The sequence below is a fragment of the Gymnoscopelus braueri genome (genome assembly GCF_963280865.1).
Source record: "Gymnoscopelus braueri genome assembly, chromosome: 22".
NCBI lineage: Eukaryota > Metazoa > Chordata > Actinopteri > Myctophiformes > Myctophidae > Gymnoscopelus > Gymnoscopelus braueri.
In genome coordinates, this window is record NC_137624.1 from 19,960,795 (window position 1) to 19,976,777 (window position 15,983).

At 41.5% G+C, this 15,983-nt stretch overlaps 1 protein-coding gene across 4 annotated transcripts in view; it reads right to left on the reverse strand.

Annotated features, from left to right (window-relative positions):
• LOC308078757 (patatin-like phospholipase domain-containing protein 7) overlaps nt 1–15,983 on the reverse strand; it is a 51,003-nt gene that overhangs the window by 10,921 nt on the left and 24,099 nt on the right. For all 4 annotated transcript variants that reach the window (XM_080420094.1, XM_080420095.1, XM_080420097.1 and 1 more), the window contains 8 exons: nt 13,580–13,762; nt 13,154–13,272; nt 9,208–9,364; nt 8,573–8,689; nt 7,967–8,036; nt 5,094–5,210; nt 1,544–1,692; nt 980–1,132 (listed from right to left, as the gene is read on the reverse strand). In XM_080420094.1, the coding sequence (XP_080276220.1) occupies nt 980–1,132; nt 1,544–1,692; nt 5,094–5,210; nt 7,967–8,036; nt 8,573–8,689; nt 9,208–9,364; nt 13,154–13,272; nt 13,580–13,762 (1,065 nt within the window). The remainder of the gene's footprint in view (nt 1–979; nt 1,133–1,543; nt 1,693–5,093; nt 5,211–7,966; nt 8,037–8,572; nt 8,690–9,207; nt 9,365–13,153; nt 13,273–13,579; nt 13,763–15,983) is intronic.

Genomic DNA, 15,983 nt, shown 5'->3' on the forward strand with positions numbered 1-15,983 from the left:
TAAGTTTATTACCCACATTAACACATTCCATGCCAGAGTTTAATATCATAATGTACTCACCACTGCCAGCGATTTATTGTTGTTTTTTAGTTTTTTTCACCTCGCCAAAGACCTCGCTAAATACCTTATGATCGCGCGTTCAACTGTTTGTAGACACACAGGGTAGTTGTGTGAGTGGCCCAGAGAAGAAATTTTCAATCGGCGACATTCCATTTTGCAGTAGTCGCAGTTTCTAAAAAACGTTTAAACAGCGTTCAGCGCGGAGAAAAACAACACAGAGATAATGGCGATTTAGCTGAAGCTTTAGAGCGGCGGCGGATGGGAACGAAAATCTTCGATTGACATTCATTTCCGTTTCCGGGTGTGCTACAATGAAATGTGTCACTGCGAGAGAGCGCTACAATGAAATGTGTCACTGCGCGAAAAAAAAAGAAAAAAGACCACTTCGCGTAGATCTACGCGACTGGCACGCTACGCTGCACTGTTATTTAGGTTCGCGTAGATCTATGCGATTGGCACGCGATGTGTTAATCATCAATAAATTATTTAATCTTCATCAAAATTTTACGGAAATCGCATGCTGCATTCATGATTTCAGGCATTTTGTTCAAAACCAATCCTGCAAACTTTGGAAGTCAATCTTAGCCAATCAGGATGGAATATAGAAAATCAAACAGATCCACAATATTAGTGTTGTGTCCTTGGGGCCCAAATCCAGGGCCCTCATTTATAGCTCCAATTGTGCTGAGTGAATACTTTCCAGCCTTTACATTTTTGGTCAGTGTACCATGTATCATTGTAATTCTATGGCCTTTCCTTGCCACTGTCGCCAAATGCTTGGTCAGGGTGGAAACGTCAGGTTTCTGCTCTACAGTATGTAGTGTGTCTTGAGACAACTTATTATGATTTGCCACTATAATTAAATTGTAAAAAACGTGATAAGACCCCATCCACCAGGCAGCCATTGTGTGTGACTTACAGCGATCTCATCGAACTTGCCGAACTCCAGGGTACGGTATCTGTCGATGGGAGGTCTGATGTATTCGCAGTAGTCGCTGTTCTTTACAGACTCCAATTGCCTGACACAGCACACATAGGCCAGCCGTGTCTGTATCTCTGCCATGTTCAGCACCTAGACACACAGACCAAACCACCATTGAAATAGATCTCAGCTAATAGCTATTTAGACCATTTCATCCAAACATTATCATGTTACTAGGAGACAACCTAAAGCCCTTGGGACATCTGATCAGATGTTGGTTGCTTAATATTATCTTCTAATTAGCATAGGATAATGCATTAGCTATCATCAATCAGTTTAGCGTCACATTAGCTAAGGATGGTATAGGGGATGGGGAGCGAGAAGCCAAAAAGAGAATTTCTCCCATTATAATTTTTCCTCACCCATATACTGTACATTATAGCTAAGCCAAAGATCTAACAAAGCATATATATATATACACAGTCAAAGCATGTATGATATACGCACACCATATTCCACCAATATTCATGCAATAATATTTTCACAAATCCCACTCTTTACCTTTACTTTCTCAGCCAGGGGGTTGAGTCGTTTCCATAGCAGCCACCATCCCGAGAGTGAGTCACCATAATTGGTCAGGTTGGTTTCATCCTGGCTGCCCACATCAATAGCGATCACCACCTTCGCTCCCATGGAGCGCGCCACATCAGCTGGAAGCAAAATATGAGGATTGAGCAACTTTTATTAATTTATTTTTGAGGCTAGCAATCTAAAAGACGGTCAGGGTGGGGGTGTGTGTGTGTGTGTGTGTGTGTGTGTGTGTGTGTGTGTGTGTGTGTGTGTGTGTGTGTGTGTGTGTCCAAAGCTAATCTAGCTGACCAATGTATTAGTACTGTTTTATACTTTTTTGAAATATTGAACGGATCAGGCTAGAACCTTGCACTGATTTGGAGTTATATTTCATAGATGACTGAGGTCACAGATTGGCTACATGAAGTCTGAGATCCACATTGGAGCCACAATGTTGCTACTGTATGTGGATCCCGAGATCTACATAATAAAATTTTGTATCTCTCCACTAGTTTCTTATGCATGACAAGAGGGATCAAGAGACTAAGGGGATAGTGAGTGACAAGGCTTCAAAGCCCTGGTGGACTGTACTGTAGGAGTGTAGGTAAACGGTTATCTTTGAACTTTGAGTCAGCACAAAGCCTCAAACTGCAGTAATGTCATGAACGCCATGCTCATAGACATACAGTATACTGCTGCAGTCAATATAAACATCAGTTGCAATTTTACATACTTTTAAACATTCAACCGTAACGATGGCAAAAATTATTGAATAAAATAAGCATTTAAGGAAAATAAAATAAGCAGGCATGATGTTGGGAATTATGTTTTGGTGACAAATGTAATCACGAAGTGTCGGACTTAAAATCCTCTTTTTCTAACAGTACAGCCAATTTACTTTTTCAAAATGAAACATTCTTATCGAATCTTTCATATCTTTATTACCCAGCTGCTCTTTTGTACACCTTCTCATTGTATTAACACATTCCCTGCCATTGACGTAGATCTACGCCATTGTCTCCGCCAGGCCGAAAGGCATGGCGAGAGAGTATGTTTTGCACCCCGTCCGTCCATCCGTTCGTGTGTGTGTGTGTGTGTGCCCGTCCGTGAGCAGCTAATCTCCGGCATCGTTGGCTAGCGAAACTGTGCACACACACTTCCTGGATGCCAGAGCAGAACCTCTGCCGCCAATTTTTTCGCACATTCCCACTAGGCCGAGGAAGAAATGCCACCCTTTTCACATTGGCCTGTTATAGCGCCACCAGCAGGTCTAATTTAGCGAAACAAAATTTTGGAACAAAATGCCTCAAATCATGAATGCAGCGTCCGATTGTCGTGAAAGGCCTAAGAAGAAATGGCGCCCTTTTCACATTGGCCTATTATACCGCCACCAGGAGGCCACAATAACCTACCTCACCTGGCAGAGACCTGTGCGCCGAGGAGCACTTTTTCTAGTTTCATATTCAACCATATTCACTGCCGACAACAACAGAACGGACTATCGTGGTAAAATGTTTTTGTTCCAGTGGATAGACGAGACCCTCCCCCTCCCCCAGACTGCTTTTGCTTACATCCGTGTCCACATCGTGGCTTCCGTGGCTCTCCGTGGATCGTCAAAATAAGGTAAAAACCACTGGCAGTGGTGGATGAATTAATACCTGGCAGAGAATGCGTTAATATATGTGGAAATGTGATAATGACGTTTAATGCTGGAACATCCAATAATCCACTACACAACCAAGAAAGTGCAATCAGAACTACACCTGCGGTGCTGAGAATTACCATTAACCCACAGCAATTGTAGCTGTGCCTTAGAAAAAGAAGGCTATGGTTGCCCACACAGTAAGCACATCAAAGCCTGTATCATAGAACTTCAGCCATGCTCACCTATTTTACGACCAATTGGCTGTCATCACATCCCAAAACCTTTTTCCTGCAACTGCCATTCAGATGACACCCAGCATTACCGTGACAAGAATGAGTTCAGCCTCTTTGAAAGACCTCTCCATGACAAGTGACAACACCACTGTCTGCCAAGGCTGCAGGAAAAGACTCTTATGTGCTGCCTGCTAGACAACCAAACCAAACCCTTCCTCTTCAGGGAATTTGGCACACAAGAATACAAAGGGAGCTGCCCCCGGAGCCCACATACCTCCCGACAATGATCTACCCACCTACAGCAGCAGAGTCTCTCCCCATCTACCATCACAACCTGAGAAATCACCAATCACCCTCTGCCATATCCCCTAAATCCACCCTCTAATTGCACTTTATGATAATATCTTTAACAAAAACTAGCATTATTTTGTTTGTCTGAGTCTTATTCAATGTACCACTGTACATATTGAGCCACAGCGCATGTATCTGTATTCTTACTGTGTAGCTTGCTGTACGCATACTGTAGCCTCACATCATATCGACTCTTGATCTTCTGCACATATCATATGCCCATACTACTGGTGATAGATTGTACATGATACTTATGCCTATATGCATGTCTATTTATTCTTATCCCTATATTTATATCTGAAAACAATTGTTTCATGCCTACTGCAGTCCTTCCCCTCAGGATCAATAAAAGGTCTATCAATAAAGTCCCATCTATTCATGTACTGTATCATTTACTGTTAAATGTTAAACAGTGTGTCAAATTGTCGACCCGATTGGTAAGGGTGCATACCACAGTGACGCAAAATGCCTTCTTTAGTGTGTCCACAGTTCGACTCCTGGCTGGCAAAACCGTAAACAAAGCATATACTATATGACATCAGTGTATATGGGCATGAAAAGGGACACAGGTAGACAGACAGATACAGAGATCTCCATATATGGGTACAAAAGGGACACAGACGAAGACGGGTACAACGGGGACTCTGACAAACCCTCGCCACTATGACATCAGCGGGATTGGTGGTGCGACGTAGGTGTGTAACTGTGGAGAGGGCTGAATAGCGGACCAAACTCTAGATGTGAGGGCCGTGTAGAGTTGCAAAGCTCTAATAAAACATAATTTGCAAATGTTGTTCACTGTATTTGTTTTGTCCCTCTGTGGTATAACCTTTCCCATTTAATTACTATTAGTTAGTTGTTTGTAATGTCAGTGGTCTAGGAATTTAACATTACTATTAATGTCCAATCAAACTCATTTAACAAGGTTAATTGAAAGTAAAAAGTAAAGAACTTAAGTCAAATGTAAGGAACACAAGGTCAAATATTTTCTGCTTTAATGCAGACACCCCTTACGCAAATCAAAATCAGTACTTAATCAAAGCATAGCACATTTCACATCACTATAACCGGATATGATATTATACAGTAGACATACACTGTCTTTCATTTAACAGCTGGCAACTTTGAACACACCTTGATCCCCATGATTTGTCTTCTTGGCTGATGTTAATTTTACACTCTGTACACAGTTAGGACATTTATGGTCAACTTAAACTAGAATCAACAAATGATCAAATAACAGCAACAAAATCCATGGAAAATGCAGACGAAGTAGCAGATGACCATTGCAATAAAACTAATAATAAGAAACCTGGCAAGTTGTTGATGTAGCCTCCATCCATCAGCAGGTGTCCATCTTTAGGGTCACAGAGCGGAGGAAGATACCCAGACAGAGACATGCTGGCACGCACATACCTCCACAGAGAACCTGTGACAGAAACATTCACCTTTCACATCCACAAAGTACTTTGGAATTGAAAGAGAAGAATCAATCATTTCTATTTTCACATCTTGTGTACTGGTACATAAGAGTACAATTCTTCAGTTGGGGTTTCTTAACACATACAGTGCCAAGATCGCATCGATGCGTTCTTTCAAATCCATCGCTTGAGTGCCAGGATCGCATTGATGCGTTCTTTTGAATTTTCATTGTTTAATCTGTGATCGCACGGCTGTGTTTATTTCTCATCAACACTTTCGTTTTCCACTTACGTCACACTCACCCGGAGCCGGATGTAAAAAAAAAAATTCATTTCCGGGTCACGTTGTTTTTCTCCGGTGATTTTCGGCCAGAATAAGGAAAAACACGTTTTTTCACACGGTATAAAAGACAAACGGACAGCTCAACTTCTATTTTCTTTGGTCCGGGTGACTAACAGTCATCGTCGTAGTGTATCACATCGTTTTCAGGCCGATCAGCGGGACAGGGATTGTCGAAAACGTCACATCCTTTGAATGACCGGATATGACGTGGGCCTGTTTGGGAGGGGGTGAGCGAGGTGATCAATGTTTGGATGTGCTGCTCTCTACTGGTGGAACAATCGTAGGTGCTTGACAACACAATCAGAGAATGTATTTGAATGAAAAATTACAAAACAAAAAAAATAAAAAACACGCAAATTGCTGGCACAGGGGTGAGTACATTATGAATAAACTCTGGCAGTCAATGTGCCCTGTGCCCTGTAGCAGCAATAGTAAAACAACATACAGAATTAATAAAGAAGAATAGCAGTAGGGGGTCTATTTGTTTGTTCATAAGCCGAAGCCACTTGCCATGTGGCAGCACCTGAAGCAGGCCGTGGTTGGGGTGGCTAGGGTCAATGTTAAGCCTGTGGACTTTCCTTACACAACATCTATCGTATTATGTCCTGGATGGAGGGAAGCTCACATCCACTGATGTGCTGGGCTGTACGCACCACACTGGTGCAAAGCTTTGCGATTAAGGAAAGTGAAAGTTCCTAAAAGACAATGCAGCGATGCAACCAGTCAGGATGCTCTCAGTGGTGCTTCTGTAGCAGTGCCACAGGACTTTGGGCCCTATTCTGAACTTCAGAGGAGAAAGAGGCATTTTTGTGCCCTCCTGGTGGTGTGTACTGTATTTATGTATGTAATTGAGTCACACGTAATACACAGAAAATATCGTTGCTGTTGAGCAGAAACCTCTTATCTCCATATTCTAACTTTGTGTTTTTTCGTAAATTAACACCCTACATGATCATACTACAGGGTCACACAAAAGTAGCAGATCCACACGCTCGAAACGTGGCGCAAAGCGACATGTTTTGAGCTTGTATATCTGCTACTTTTGCTATTTTTGATAATGACATAATGAGGTTTCCATCCAACAGAGACAATATATACAATATATTTAGTTCTGTTCAAAATCAAGGTGCTTTTACTGCTAAAGTCTACAAATGGTTACAGAAAAAAATGTTGAATTGAAAAACAGGAAATGTGTACGAGGAAATGAAAACAACAGGAAAAATTTAAATGAAAACGACATGCGTTATCATATCATACGAGGAGGCATAGTAGAAGTAGTCTAGAGCAGTTCTTCAACCAGGGTGCACGGCCCCGGAACTGCAGCGGACGCGCACCAAAGGACATGAAATTGTTAAGCTGCATTGCGGGTGTGTGTGGTAATTGGAAAAGGTTGAGAATCATTGTTCTTGAGGCTAATGGAGATGATTAACAACGATAAAAACATTTTTGTACCCACTGGTGGAAAAAGTACTAAAATGTTTTACTTAAGTAAAAGTATCAATACTGCAATATAGAAATATTGTTAAAGTCTGGAATAGAAAAAATACTTCAGATTGGCATCAAAATGTACTTTAAGTATCAAAAGTAGAAAGTACTCATTATGCAGAATGTCCCATTTCACAAGTTTTCAAATGTATAAAAATCTTTTGAAAATAGCAGATCTACACGCTCACAATGCTTCGCCTCGTGACGCATTGTGAGCTTGTAGATCGGCTATTTTCAAATGGACGAAATGTATATAGGGCTGAAGTGGATATGTTTTGTAATGATAATCAAAATCTACAAAGTAACTAGTAACTAACGTTTTCAAATAATAGTAGTGGAGTAAAAGTATAATATTTGCCTCTGAGATGTAGTGGAGTTGTAGAAGTACTGAAAATTGGAAATACTCCAGTAAAGTAAAAAATACCTCAAAATTGTACTTAGGTGAGTAAATGTACTTAATAGGGGTGGGACGATATATCGATATATCGATATATCGCGATACTTTCTCCCGCGATAAATAATCGATATCCTCCCGAAAAATATCGATATTTAAAAAAAAAACTTTAAAAACATTTTTTTAAAGTTTGTGATACGTTGTTTTTCCTACTCTGTATTTGTGTAATGATGATTTTGAACTGTTTGGTGCTATTTTATGTGTTTATGAATTGAATACAAGGACTATCGTGATATATCGTTGGTGAATTTTCATGCAATATATCGTGATATCGCAATATATCGATATTTTCAGATATCGTGATATATCGTTGGTGAAATTTCATGCAATATATCGTGATATCGCAATATATCGGCATTTTCAGATATCGTGATATATATTGTTATCGTGGGCCTAATATCGTGATACATATCGTATCGTGAGGTACCCATATCGTCCCACCCCTAGTACTTAAGTTACTTTACACCAATGCTTGTACCTACCATCTGTGTGTACTCTCATGGCAGATGCAGTGATGTCAGTGGTGATGTTGAAATACGGGATCCAGAGGTCCTGCATGCAAAACAAGTTACAACAATATAACTAATTTCCTTACTTCTGCTGAACAGAGAGATTTACAAAGTCATATGCCAACACTGAGATGATGGCAGCCTAAATGTTAAGAGAGCTAGGCTTGTGGAGTAGCATGAATATCTTAACCATCTTAAAAAGGTCAGGCAGGGAAAAGGAACGAGGGAATGAGTAATGCTTTCTTCTGTTCGAGGTGATTTTAAGCAAGACACTTGAATGACTCTTGCCAAAAGTAGAAGACAGTTACTTTACTGGATAGCTTCCATGTGTAAATATATTTAACTAGACAAATGTGATGCAGGCATTTTGAACACTAACCTGCCAACCTACTAAAATGTGAATCGTTTTCTATTGTTCCATTATAAAATTTAAAGTTATGTTTTTGACTGCAGGACAATTTTCTAAAAGTCAGTTTAGATTCAAATAATATAACTTATTTTAACTTAATTTTATGTCCTAGTATTCGTTTGATTATTCTGTTAATTGTTTAGTCGCAGCCGTATCTCACTCTTGCCCACCTCTATCTGTTTGTTCTTGAAGACATTGCTGATGCTGGAGTTGAAGGCAGCGCCGGAGAACATGGAGGTGACTGGGTAGGTCAAGTCTAGAACCTTCTTAAACACCGATGTCATCTCCTACAGCAAAATTAGTTCACAGTAAGGTCAGTAACACCAGAAAAATGTGACTTACACTTACGTGCACACCTGTTACGCTTAGCAGATCTACAAGTTCAGCTTGTATAAATAAGGGGGAGTTTTTCCTCCAAAAGTAAAAGTACTCATTATGCAGAATGTCCCATTTCAAGTTTTCAAAAATGTATAAAAATTGTTTGAAAATAAGCTGAAAATAAGCTCCTAACGCGCCACAACACGTGAGCTTGTAGATGTTTAGTAATAAAAATCTAAATCTACAAAGTACATTTTCAAATAATTGTAGTGGAGTAAAAGTACAATAATTTCCTCAGAGATGTAGTGGGGTAGAAGTAAAAGTATTGAACATTGGAAATACTCCACTAAGGATAAAAAAAATACCTCAAAATTGTACTTAAGTACAGTACTTAAGTAAGTACACCACTGCCATTGGGTAACGATCATGTGCAATGAGATACATGGTGACGGTACAGCTAACTACTGGATGATGCATGGGATCTCACCATGGCCCACTCTCTGGCCCTCATCCTCATGCGACTGTGATTCCGGTCCTCGGCGTATAGTGCCCCCATCAGGGAGCCGATGGAAGTGCCGCCGATGAGGTCGACAGGGATGCCCGCTTCACAGAGTGCACGCAGTACGCCCACCTGAGAACAGCCCCTGGGGAAGGGGGAGAGTGAACGGAGACAGTGGGAGAACGACATGCACAGAAAAAGGAACTGTTTTAGTGCCGACTATTTTGCAGTCGGCACACATCATGCACAGACCGTCACAACCAGACACAGCCATACTCAGGCAGTAGCAGGATCATTAACCCATTAAGGCGGGGAAAGCATCGGTGTCCTTTTTTATTTGAGCTAAAAAGCATTAGCTTATACTTTGGCTATTCAAAAATAGCAGATATATAAGCTCATAGCGCTTGCAGATCTGTAAAATCGTGACGTTTTGTGCAAATCTTTGAATATAATATTTTTTAAAGCGAAAATGTTTTAACTCAAATCCTTGCTTCTGGGGGTCTCTGGAACAAAATATTTTGAGATGGGGGTCCGCAGGCAAATATAATTTTGGGGGTCCTTGACATGAAAAGGTTTGAGCACCACTGATATATAGCGGCATACGCAGAATCGTAGAATTTGTAGAATCGGCCAAAAGTCTTAATGGGTTAAGGTCAGAGGAATGTGAATTGTGACAACGACCTGATATTCATCATCATGACAGCGGATGCCTGTTTGTAATTTGCAAAATCGTTAGGGAGCCATCTGACATTAGTGATTGGGAAATTCCTGTAGCGTGGAATTGGAGTACATCCCGATGCAAATGTCAGAAGTCGAATTATAAAACTGAGGGTGCGACACACTCGACTTGTGTGCTTTCATTATAATTTTTAATTCATTGTATTAAAAAGAAAGGAGATTTGTATTGCACCACTTTCAGATTCCTCCATTTCCATCTATTGCTGCTATTGCTTTAGATGTCATTTATCTACTCTTTGCCTCTTGCATGAAAGAGAAAAAAAAGTAAACACAATTGTAATTGCATGAAAGAAATGAGACAAGCCACTAAAAAAAAACAATCAACCAACCTTGACGCACCTTGAATACAAAACAGAGAGAAGACAGACAAAAGGAGAAGAGGTGAAACAAAAGGAGAAGAGGTGAAACAAATGAATAATTCAGAACTGGTAGGAAAGGAAACCTCACAACACACTGTTTGGACGATTTAAAATAAATGACTCTTTCCTCCTCATTTATTTTGGATACAGTTCAAGCTCATTAATGAGACCTGAACCACTTTTACACAGAGATCTCTACACAGTAACCCGCCAGAGGTGACATGTTAAACAGAATCAGCGTTTGACTGCAGTCGTCAGTAGATTCGCATTTAGTTAACAAAATGCAGACACAAAGACCGCAGTCACAGAAGCTCTGGTACAGAAGTATTTCCTTCACCGAGCGACATAAAGGATGTTTTTCCAAATGCTAAAATTGTATATCCCACTCAGTTGTTGTCAAAGCTCATTGACTGCCACTGACGAGTACAAATTCAATTGCCCACAACTATGGAATGGAATATCACGGCTGCCTGATGACGTCAGACTCGGAATTGAGGTCATTAAAAACGTTTACGGTACTTCTTGAGGGAAAATCGCTTTATCTCCGTTCCTCTTGCTTTATGGCAAAAACAAGCTTAATTGAAATGGCCGCAGCTCTGCCATGGATTACAACGCGGATTATATTTTTTTAAATATTTTTTATCCCACGATTTTGTAACCCCATTTTTTACGCCCAGTGCCAATTGTCTATGTAATCCTGGGCACCCACTCCCTCTGCCAACCTAGGGAGGCCAGGGCCAAGCTCATGCCTCCTTCAATGCATGAGAGCCAACTGACCTTCTTGTCAACTGACAGGGGAGAGTTTCCCCGGTAGGACGTAGCGCGTGGAAGGAACACGTTAATTCCAACCAGTTCCTTTCCCCTCCATCAGGCGCCCCGGCTGGCCAGGGGGAGGCAGTATTGTGACCAGGATTACTGCATGTTTTTGTGAGGGTACCTACCCTAGGAGACATGGGGAGAACATGCAAACTCCACACAGAAAGGCCCTTTCGCCAACCCCACCTAGGGTATGGGCACTGATGACGCGGAAGAGAGGACATGCCCCCAGCGCCCACAGCGTCCCCTGCCGGAATCGAACCCAGGACCTTCTAGCTGTGAGGCGACTGCGCCACCGTGCCCCACGACGAGCGGAAAATATATTTTTTCCTATACTACGACAGCCCCATGCGTGTAATGAGCCAATCTCCACAGAGACGGCGGTCACAGAGAATATTCCATGAATTTTTAAAGGTACAGTAAAATTGCTCGTTTTGCTGGCAAGGGGACGCAAAACGATGTTTTAAATCTGGAAGTCAATGTGTTAAAGAGTTAATACTTAAGTCTCAAAATCTGTAACATAATAACAATCTCACTCTCATCTTTCTTTCTCTCTCTCTCGCTCCATTTAGACTTTTGAGAACCACTGCTTTAGGGCAATTGATTTTAATCCGTTATTGCTTTTAATTAACTTGCGTCTCACCGATTCTGATTTAAGAAAGAACATAAATTCAGTTGTCTTAGCAGCACCCGAGTATGAAAATACAGGACAGATACAGTCTGGGGTAGAAAGATACATCTAAGCTTCAAGAATAAAAAGCAGAAATAATAACACATAAGAGGGCGTAAACAGGTAGCAATGAACTGTACAGGGTACCAAAAACCAAAGGAGAATTTAGGGTCTTGCTTGGCCCTCTGCAACTTCAATCCCCCAGGATTTGCATGGTGTATGAGCTACAGGTGTAGCAAGTATAAATGTAGTCAAAGTGTATGTGAACAATCTATCCCCAGTAGTATGGGGGAATGTGTGAGATAGAAGTCCAAGCTGATGCTGATGTACATCTCTCTTTGAAAATGAAATACAGTATGGGTAGGAGTTATACATTCGTTTAAGAGTGGAAACAGCGAGAGGCACGGTGGCGCAGTCGGTAGCGCTGTCGCCTCACAGCTAGAAGGTCCTGGGTTCGATTCCCGCCGGGGACGCTGTGGGCGCTGGGGGCGTGTCTTCTCCTCCGCGTCATCAGCGCCTATACCCTAGGTGGGGTTGGCGAAAGGGCCTACTCTGTGTGGAGTTTGCATGTTCTCCCCGTGTCTCCTAGGGTAGTTAATACCCTCACAAAAACATGTAGTAATCCTGGTCACTATACCGCCTCCCCCATGACAGCCGGGGCGCCTGATGGAGGGGAAGGGAACTGGTTGGAATAACGTGTTCCTTCCACGCGCTACGTCCAACCAGGGAAACTCCCCCCTGTCAGGTGACAAGAAGGTCAGTTGGCTCTCATGCCTGAAGGAAGCATGAGCTCGGCCCTGGCCTCCCTACTGTGGGGTGACTGGTGTAATACTGGTGTAGGGCTGGTGTAGCGCCCAGGATCACTTAGGAAATTGGCACAGGGTGAAAAAAATGGGTTACAAAAATCGCGGGATAAAAATTTAGAGTTAAAAAAAAAAAGAGTGGAAACAGCCATCAAGTTGGTGAATATAATAAATTCCTGTTTATGGGAACTGACTGTACATGATTGCAAAAAAGCAAGGAAGCAGTGACAAGACGATTGCACTCAAGTAAAATTTAGGATACATTTTTCTTTCAATTTCTAGCAGTGGTGTACTGCTACTTTTAGAAGTGGGGGAGCTCATGTATATTGCGTCATGATGCGACACGTTGTGACACGTTCTGAGCTTGTAGATCTGCTATTTCCACTGCTTTTTTCTTTTTCATTTCCAATGTTCATACATTGAAAATACATGAACATTTTTCAATATGGAAACAATTATGCTGATTATGCAAAATAATTGTGATTGTCTCAAATAATTGTGATTGGGTGATTATGTAATAATTGTGACAGGCCTACATAGGGTGTTACCTCGCTCCTCCTCCTCCAAGGATGAGGGCAATAGCATTGCCGGTGAGGACCCTGGCCAGACGGGAGAAGTCTGAGTGACGGTCGGCTGGCTTCAGGAATACACGTTGGTACATCTCTCTCTAGAGGAGAAAGAAGACGGAAGAGGAGAGAGAAGGAGAAGATTGAAGTCTCTGATAGGAATGTAATTATATTATATACACGTGTGTGTGTGTGTGTGTGTGTGTGTGTGTGTGTATACCATATAATATATACACAGTATATACACACGCACAGCATATATGTATAAAATACAGTAAATGATATATACTCTAATAATTACATTCAGATCAGACTTCAATGAATTTGTACAAATTCAGGTCCAAACCATGAGGACCTACTTCAAGTGTGTATGTGTGTGTCTGAGTGTCTATGCCCTATATAATGTACCAGTTTTGGCAGACTCCTCTTGGAAAAGACCCTGCGGGGACAAGAGAGGTGCAGGTGTCGGGAGATCCAGCTGCGCATATTGAGCCAGTCTACAGTTCCTTTTGGTGGGGGGGCGTCCTCCCTGTGCAACAACACCAGCTGCTTCTGGGCACGCACTGCACTGCTCTCCAACATGCGCTCCAGCTAGTGATGAGGTAGACATACTATAGTCATTTTATGAACTTTTCTAAACAACTAGCCACAATACTGTGGGATGGTCTACCAGGCTAACGATACAGTATGTGGCAGCAATATCATTTTGTTCCTATTGCACACAATTTTGCCACTTGCTCATGTGGAGGAATAAAACGCCAGCTGAAAACTGAGTGAGCTCTCGCATTCGCTTAGGAAGGTCAAATAAAAATGTTAGGTCAATCAACAGTTATTTTATAACAAAATAAAATACACTGCCTCATAATTTTACATAGAAAATGGATACTGTCCAAGAGTATAAGAAGTGGGTGCATATTCTTGGTGGTCCTTGTGAGAATCCAACCACTTAACTTAGTAATGCTACGTAGTATAAAATACTGTGAGTTCGTTTAACTGTGAGGCTACTTTTTTGAAGGCGGTAACATGGCTTTTAGTGGCAGAGAAATTGTTGGGTTTGGAAGCTTGACACACAGCAGCAGAGCTGGTGCAGTTGGTGGTGCTAATGGACTAAAAAAGTGGGCGTAATAATTATTATTTAGTCGCCCGTTAGTTGTTTGGGGGGTATTTGTCACTGTATATTTGCACATACAGTACATGAAATGTGTCCTGTTCATTTACCCATCCTGAGATTCGTCCATCCTAACTACAGGAGCAGTGGGTACTACAGCACCCAGGGATCATGACGATACAACTCACTACAAGAGTGGTTGCTGGCTTTAATTTCTCAATTTTTAATCATAATAATAGTATTATTGGTTTGTGCCCATGGTTACCCCAAATAAAAGGGGAAGTAATATTTATTTGCTGGTTAGATATGGTTGTCATTAGTATGGGTGTCACAACTCTCCAACTCGACATACATTTTTAAGTTCATGATTCGATTCAAACGTCTTACACTGTCAAACACTGTATTTTTGCAGGTGAGGAAGCTCAAACTGTTATTGTAAAGTGTCCCTCTGCCATCTAGTTTAAGTGTGCACTCTTTACATCCAACAGCAGTGCCGGTCAAGCTCTTGATTGGAATTTGACCTTTGACTTTAAGGTCACGATTCCATTCTCATTTCAGTCGGTTTTGCGACACCTGTAGTCATTAGTTAAACTTGCACATTGTCAGCAGAATATTGCTGACACAACCACAATGACAGTTAGACTCAATACTTGGGAATCTCGGCACCGACTGGAAGATTTCACTAGTGCCTTAATGAAACTCAGCAAAAATAGTCATGTGCAGGCCATATCTGCAACCGTTTCTCCTTTTAGGTGTAGACGTGGGCTTTCGTCAGAGCAATGGCTAACAGGTTTCTCATGAGTCGCGCAATAAAACCTCAGCAGTCAACGAGGAAGGTCAGGCCTGCCACCTGGTCACACTCCACCGCACTTCTCCTTGTAGTCAATAGGCCCTGCACTAAATGTTTTAGTGTCTGGGCAAGGTGAGGGGCTAGGCCAGGCACGTGGCAAGGAGGATAAATTCAACAGAGCCATGACTCATTCTGTGACTGGGAAAATAGTGATCAATTTTTTCTTTTTTGTCCTGGCGTCCTGATGAAAGTGAACCATGTTATTCTCCTTTATCCTTCCAATTTCGATTTTTAGCTGCAGTGGACTCGGGATGGAGTTATGAAATTCTTCTACTGTAACACTCTTCCTAGGATATAATAATATCACATAAAAAAGGTAAGAAAAAGGCTAGTCCGAAATTCTCCTGCAAGCTGGTTAACCCCAAAGGCAGACGTATGATTAAAGGACACCATGATCAAACACATTAACCTGGCTCTGCCAAACTCTGGCCAGCTAGCTGAGCAGGTGGCTCAAAACAGACACAGTGGTTAGCTTCATAGTCTGTGTGACAATTCATGTGATGTCTACTCTGCCTCAGGAAAGAAAATATCACAAACAAGAGTTCAATATTATGAAATTGTGTAAGAGGCAAACATTCTCCTTAAGCACCAGCTGTACAAAAGCTTCAGAAGACAAACATCAGACTCAAAGGGCTGATCATGTATTCACTAGAACAAGGCTTAAGGCTAGTAGACTTTAAATCGAGAATAAAATAAAGAATCTTTAAAAAATATCCAATCAATTCCAACTTGTGGTTTGCAAAGTGTGTGCCCTTAAAGAGAAACACTCACACTGCATGCCAGTTCAATGTTATATCATAGTCAGAGTATAGAACACAACAGTTACAATACAACCCATACAGAGAGAGAACATT